This window comes from Falco biarmicus, chromosome 2, assembly GCF_023638135.1.
Source record: "Falco biarmicus isolate bFalBia1 chromosome 2, bFalBia1.pri, whole genome shotgun sequence".
NCBI lineage: Eukaryota > Metazoa > Chordata > Aves > Falconiformes > Falconidae > Falco > Falco biarmicus.
In genome coordinates, this window is record NC_079289.1 from 29,933,932 (window position 1) to 29,941,245 (window position 7,314).

Consider the following 7,314-nt stretch of genomic DNA (forward strand, 5'->3'; position numbering starts at 1 on the left):
ACAGGCTGAATTATGAAAACTCTTTTGAACATGGTAAATCTGGACATTCCTGCTTGCTTTTAAAAAGCAGTTGATTGTCTTTGATTGTCTTAGTCATGAGAACTAACCAAATTCACTATCCATTTATCTCTAAAGCATCCGTCATGTCATCCAGACACAAATACTAGCTTGAACACGCCAATACTGGATCGAATATGCCAATAATAGTCAATGTTGTCAGTAGCTTTCAGCCAAAACCCAATCATCAAAACCACTATATTAAATGTTCTTGCATTAATCTAGGAGAGGAACTAATGTGGAATGATACAAATTCATTGGTTTCTGTCTGCAATATTTTGCCAGATGAGTACTTTGGGACAGTGTTTTATTTTACAGCATCCCTTACACAGGGCATCTTTGTATTGAGTGTAATAGAGCCTGACACCCGAATCCACTTTGTTCCTGGTAGTGCTGTGGTATCAGGTAGCTGCAGCCATCTCCTGGTTACCGTCGGGTGAAACCCAGAGCGACTTCTTTCAGCAGCTGAACTCCACCCGACAGCAACCCTCCTCCCCGACCCAGACTTTTGTCCCTGTCGAGGCTGATTTCAACAAGCTCTTCCAACACAGCATCCCGCGGAGGTGGCCGGGCCGCCGGGCAGCGCCCGCGGGGGCGGAGGGATGCTCGGCGGAGCGCGGCGGCTGTTCAGCACCACGGTCAGCGCCGGGCGTCCCCCTGCCGCCGGCGCCGGGCGGTGACGGGGACGCGGGAGCGCGGAGCAGACGCGGAAGGGGGAACTTCTGCCTCGACGCTGATGTTTTTTATGGGAAGCAGCAGTCAAATAACAGGTCAAAGCATGATATTTGACCTCCTGTACTGTATTTTAAGCCGAGGAAAGGACAAAGCTGTTTCACTGACACAAATGGAACAGAAAACACACTTCTGCCTTACCATTACGCTGTTCGCAATGTGTTAGGCTGAAAGCAATTTGGGCAGCAAAAGGGTGTTTTGTTTTGTTTTGTTTTTTCCTCCTCATTACAGTAAGTGGCAAAATTGTCTGTCTGCTGAGGGCAAGACAGCTGCTGATTACCAGATTTAAGGTTAAATTAAGGAGCTGAAAGAGAAAAAGTATATAGGAAAGTGACACATTATGTTCAAAAAGATCCATTCTATATTTCAGCCCAACTCCCACCGAAGAAATGTGACAGATGACATCCCTTACTGTGATGGCACAGGTTCTGCAGTGAGATTGATTCGCAGCACTTCTATGTACGTCCTTGGAGGTGAGCAGGAAAAAATTAGTGAACCACTGAAAAAATGCAGAAGTACAACCAGCATTGACTCTTGCTCCCAACCAAAAGAGGAAGACAGAGACTGGATGTACTCTAAGACTCAAGACTGCTTGAAGTACTTACAGGATCTGTTAGCCTTGAGGAAAAAATATCTTGACAATATCAATAACTTGAAATCCATGCATATGGCTGCAGATTCCCCAACATCCACAAAATTATCCACAACTGGAAAGAAGACATTTCTTCCACTTCCTTCCAAAGAGTCTTCTAAGGTAATTCATAAGAACCTTTGCCATGTGCTTGGTCCTAAGCCATGAAGCAATTAGCTGTATGACCTATGTTGATTTTCTGCTTTATTGGTCTTAGCCAGTTATCTTGCTGTTACATCATTTGAAATGTTGCTAAATAACTTAAAATTCTTTCTGAGTAGTATGAAATTAAGTATGAATGACTAGTCATGGGAAGAAATGTATATGCCTATGTTTGTGTGGGGATAGAGAAAATAGAAGGAAGGAGGTATGATAGTATGGGAAGTTATCTGAAAACATGTTCTGAAAAAGTGAGCTGTTCTCTCAATACAGGCTACTTAACTGCCTCAGAGTTCCCCACTGTGGTTATTTATAGCTGCTAATGACTGACAAGCACAGTAATATCTAGGTTTACTTACTTACAAAAGGCAGTCCTTTTGTTGGCATAAAATTACTTATTCAAAATAATTGCAAATTCATTGAAACAAATAGGACTTTTTTCTGACTGGTCAGGTAGCTTGTCAGGGCTACATTTAGCGTCAGTGCAAGCTCTACTGATACGCTGTAAGGCATGAGGGATCCTTAAGGGTTCCTTTCTCTGTGCGTTAATAAGTTGGCAGGTCATTTTGAGACAGCATTAATTCTTCACCCTTTGCTATAATGATACCACAAAAAAAAATAAAGATGGAATACCATCTTTAGTGCAGACTGTTTCCATGTATCCTAGAGAGAAAAGCATTGCAAAGCTTCCTTCTTGTTGCAGTTTATGGATTGTGTGTCACTAGACAGTTCAGTAGTTAATTTGACTCTGGACTTGATTCAGTGAGGACAAAGGGAAAGATTGCAGCAGGTGGGGTGATCTGTTTAGGTAACATGACCACAAACATGACTTTGACAGCAGACTCACAGGTTACCCAGTGCAGTCTTTAAACTGGATAATAATGGGGAAGAAGTGAAGAAGGAATGTATGGCTGGCTTACCGACTACTTCACCAAAGAGTTACTGCCACATGTATATGTTCTGTCACAGCAGAATGTCAGAATGGATGAAGCTGAGCATTGTTGCAGGCATTGCTTAACCAAAGAACAAGGCTCACGTATTTACAACTAGATAGCACGGGTTTTAATTTTATGTTTTGATCTAATACTCATTCAGTCAGTAGGCTTTTAAATTTGGGTTTATTAGGCTTTACGTCATCTTTTTAATGCTTTGAACAGTGACTCTCAGAAGCTGGGAATAATAGTATGAAACAATACTCAGCTCAGTCGGCTGGATAAGAGAGATTTTACAAAGCCATTACTGTTTAAGGCCAGGGAAACATCCAAAGAGAATGACTGAGCTATAGGTGAGCAGCCTGGTGGTGCCAGGTGCCAGGAGAAAAATCTCAGCACAATAGATACAGTCTGTGAACTGACTTTGTGCACCATTACACAAAGATTGGCTTGAGGCAGGGGAGACCTACAGCATGCCCGTTCTCTGATGAGCTGAGCAGTGATCTAGGGGAGCAGTACATGACCAACCATCAGCCATGCAGGAAAAAATGAGTGCAAAAGGGTACTAAAACCATGGACCAGGAGGCTGGGAGATACATTCTGCATAACTAGGCTTCATACAGCTTTGTGAATTTCTGAGATTTCCCACTGAAAATGTCACTGAAGAAAAATGCCAAAAGCTTAACTTGGGTTTGGCAAACAAGTGAATCCTCTACAGACTGAGACTAAGTGCTGTCACCTGACTGTGGCCAGCCAGCTCTTATGTATGAACATGTAGAGGAATGAAGCTGGGTTAATTAACATTGATAATATACAGCTGTGGGCTGGCTTCAGGGGCGGTGGGTTGGCTGATGTGGATAAGGTGCAGCTGTCGCTGGTTCCTGCTAAGTAGTTAAATAGCTCTAAGGGGTATGGAAGAAGAGCAGTCAGTGAAGGGAGGCCTGGAAGAAGCAGAGGGGGGGAGAGATAGTGTCCTGGATGTGGGAGAGGCAAGAAGCAGGGTGGGCTGGCCTGAAGAGGATGAAGAAACAGCCCAGACAGTAGATGACCTGTTGAAACCTTGTGGGGGATTGGTGGCTGTGCCAGGGCGAGGTGTGGGAACTACTTATTGAAGTTAACCTGGTATGTGGTGGTAAAAGCCTTGTTGCAGCTGGCTAGTTTTGAGAGGGCTGTGATATGAACAGCCGTGGTACTGGCTGGCATGCTAATTCCATGAGCCATCCCCTAAGGAACAGACCGAGACATCAGCAGAATATGCCACCCATATGAGTCATTCCTGCCACCACACATGGCAGTGTCACAGCTGCACAGCTATGGCTTTGCAAAAATCAGGCAGAGGTCAAGAAGATTTCTAGAATTAGGAACTAGAGTATTCTGGCTATAACAAACTTCATGTTCGCAGGCTGCAAGGTTTATCTTGCCATCAGGATGGAATGGTTTTGTCCCTAACTACCTGTTTGTGTTAAATTACCTGTCAGTGGAAATACACTTTTCTCCTCCCTGCTGCATGATTAATGGCAAGGTGCTTTGTCTAGACAGCTCTGTTCTCATGGGAGTTTTAATCCAAAGATCCCTAGGACCTGGACTACAGACTGCCTGTGGATTCAAAATTTGCCTCCTGGGTGCAGTGAGAGAAAAGAATAGAGGTGGGTCAGATGCTGGAAGTATGTAGGTAATTCTTTAAAATGCCTTTTAACCAGTAAGGGCTTAATCATAATAGCAGTCACTATTTTCATAGATGTGTGGTAGCAGCTATCTTTTAGCACTTCTGAGGATGTCAATCAACCGTGTCAGGAGGGGAATAAACTCGCCTATCTCCCTGCCCCCACAGAATAGGGAACAAGCTGGTCCTTCAGAGATGCGATACAGCATGTATCCTTTGTTTGCATGTTTGAAACCCATGGTAGCAAGTTTCTGACTTGGTATTGCTGCCTGGCAATATACCTGTCTTGGAGTAGCAGGGAAATGATATGGTCTTTCATTAGATGGAGCCTGGCAGGAAGTATTCATTCCGTATGGACCTACCAGAATTGCTAACTGAGGCTTTATGACTGCTTCAGCATTTATAGACAAGCATTTGCTTTTTTATCAAGACAGGTTCCTAATTTTAAACCCTATGGCTTTCCTGTGGGAATTATCACGGTATCGAATGACTCATATTTTAGCACACATGGTCCTTTTCCATTTCAAAAAGACTGTAGCAATTTAGATCTGGATTCATTTCACCTAACCTAGGCATTTTAATAAGATCCTTAAATTAGTAACCAAGTTACCCCACAATCCCTTTGCAGCTAAGAGAAAGAGCTGCCTGCAGAGGGGGATTCAGCCTGCCTAAGGCCTGACTCATCTTCTGAAGTGCTGGAGACCTGCATTAAATACAGAAGACACCCTGCATGGCTACATTTCTAATGTGCATCTCATTAGGTGCCTACCGCTAGGTAGAATAAATTTGACCACAAAGCCCAGCTGTCATTTAGCCACCTAATTAAATGGCTTGACACAGGGATTCTGAAGGATTTCATAACACCTGGCTAGCAGCACCTAAGTGCAAGATGTTTGACGTTGAGCATGTAACAAGGTGGACATTTGTTAGACTGCTTTCCCACTTTCTTTGATGACTAAAAACTGTGGAGTAGTCTGGACCTGTGCCCTTTTCTGACAGCTTGAAGTATGGAATCAAATATAATTTTTGCAGCTTTCTTATATGGTTTGCTCATTAAGAAGTCATTGTTCCCAACCCTTAGCTAACTTTTTTTTTCCTCCCCCCCCCCCCCCCCCCCCATGATCAACAGGCATCCATGGAGAGAAAAGGCCCACAGTCCGGTTCAGATGTAAGAGAAGCAATAGCTTTCTTTGACTCAGTTATTGCAGACCTGGATTCAGAGAGATGGTGGAGAGTTCCTGACGTGGATCTGCCAAACGTGGATGTTGATTTTGATGGTGCAGTATAAACTAGCCAAAATATGATTATTTTTGGTGTGCAGAGGGTAGAGGGAGGACTGGTATTGTAAGACCATGCTTGTTTACTTAATGGACAGAGTTTTCCTCCAAGCTTTGCTTCCCAAATTTAGGACCATTACATGCAGGATGTGAAACTACAGTAATATATTGCTTGTTCCTTGTTGAAAGGTGAAACTATTTTGTGTGTGGCCATTACATAAACAAATGTAGCATGTATAGTGCTGGAATAGTGCTTGCCTTCTGCTCAGGGCTGAATTCTACCCTCACTTCTCTACTCCAAGCTGTCTTTGGGGAAGAGCTATTAAAAATATAAAGATATTTTTTTCTTCGTCTGATTTTCATTTTTCTCATTGAGAAAAGGCCGGATGTTTTCTTTCTAACCAGCAAAAAAGAAGTCACTTAGATATTAGGGTAATTAATAGTATGTTTCCATCAGAAAGGATTGGATTGTCCAACTAAATGAAGATGTACCCATCTGAGCTCATCATCTATCAAATATAATCAGTGGAGAGAAACAGACATTTCTTTCCTTTGTCTTAGGCTAAGGTGGACATCTCAAACAGGTCAGATTAGCTGTGCCCTAGAAATGTGTATAAAGGGATAAAAGGACTAGCTGTGACATATGTATTTACACTGCAGGCATTGAAATACTAGATAAGATGAATCCCAGCCCAAGTGACATCCTGCAGTGAAAGAAGGTTGGTTTCTCCACATTACCTCCAGGAAGGACCCAGCAGGCACCCTGTTCTCTTGCTGTGCATGTAAAAATATCACTGGCAAGCTGTTAATGCCAGATTATCTTCTGTCTTTCAGTTGCTACAAGCACAAGTGAACACAGTTTACATTCAAACTGGATCCTTCGTGCTCCCCGGAGATACTCACAGGATACTGCCCAAACAGCAAAGGCTACAAACCAATCGCAAAGAAACAGCCAGCGGAGAGCCACTGGCTCTAGGAAGAGGTTGGAAAGACATCCTATGTACTTGCCCAAAGCTGTGGAAGGGGCATATAACACTTTAAAATTTAAGCCCAAAACACGTAAGAAAGAATATTGAAATAATATTACCTCTTCAGCTGAAGACAGAATATATTAAATAGGGCATGTAAGACCTGCTTTTTTTTTTTAACCTCTGACCCATCTCTTACACTTTAGAAGTGACGTGTGTAGTCACTGAAGGTTCTTTGTGTGGGACATATTTTAAGCCATGGCTATTCCAACATTGAACTCATGTGAGGGTTTAACTCATCGAGTTTGTTGTGCCTAACAATACTGCTTTGTCATTCAGCTTGGGGACAACTCCAGCTTGACAAGCCTTTTTTCTAGTGCTGGTATTGAAACAATGATTCAGAGATTGCCTGGTGCAGTAATTTTTCTTCTGATTCCAGTACTGCAAAGCAATTCAGCAAATATGTTGGAGCTTTTGCACCAGCGTTTCCAGCTTCAGAGCAGGGAAGCAGAATTTTCTCCTTTTTTTTGCATGTGAAAATCTGTATGTGCCATCATTGACTCTGTGATCTGAGAGTACATATCAGCACCGAGGTGCAAGCAGGCTGTGGTACAAGCAGAAAAAGCCGCAGTGAAGGAATCAGCATTAGAAATCTGTGTTTGGAGGAATTGCTCCAGTGTGTTTTGAAGCAACAAGCTATCTTGTACTTTGCTTGCTTTTGGAAATGGTTCTGTCCTTGGATATAACATCAAAGGATTCACTGCATGCAAAGATGTATATATACAACTTTTTTCATATGGTTACACCACCTGCTAGTTTTCATCTATTTTAACACCCAGTTGCCGAATCTAGATATCACAGCATACACTAGAAAAGCTTAATGTCTTGCAGAAGA

At 42.8% G+C, this 7,314-nt stretch overlaps 1 protein-coding gene across 1 annotated transcript; it reads left to right on the forward strand.

Annotated features, from left to right (window-relative positions):
* Nucleotides 1–1,129: 1,129 nt before the first annotated feature.
* C2H13orf42 (chromosome 2 C13orf42 homolog) lies at nucleotides 1,130–6,533 on the forward strand. The gene is made up of 3 exons (XM_056329324.1): nucleotides 1,130–1,543; nucleotides 5,304–5,451; nucleotides 6,286–6,533. The coding sequence occupies exons 1-3, from the start codon at nucleotides 1,130–1,132 to the stop codon at nucleotides 6,525–6,527; spliced, it is 804 nt and encodes a 267-aa protein (XP_056185299.1). The 3' UTR covers nucleotides 6,528–6,533.
* Nucleotides 6,534–7,314: the final 781 nt, after the last annotated feature.

What these genes read in the sequence shown, in the direction of transcription:
- C2H13orf42 (XM_056329324.1), top strand. Translation starts at nt 1,130, where the DNA reads ATGTTCAAAAAGATCCATTCTATATTTCAGCCCAACTCCCACCGAAGA. An exon ending in CTTCCAAAGAGTCTTCTAAG is followed by an intron (nt 1,544 to 5,303) that starts GTAATTCATAAG and finishes CATGATCAACAG; the next exon opens with GCATCCATGGAGAGAAAAGG. An exon ending in CGTGGATGTTGATTTTGATG is followed by an intron (nt 5,452 to 6,285) that starts GTGCAGTATAAA and finishes TCTGTCTTTCAG; the next exon opens with TTGCTACAAGCACAAGTGAA.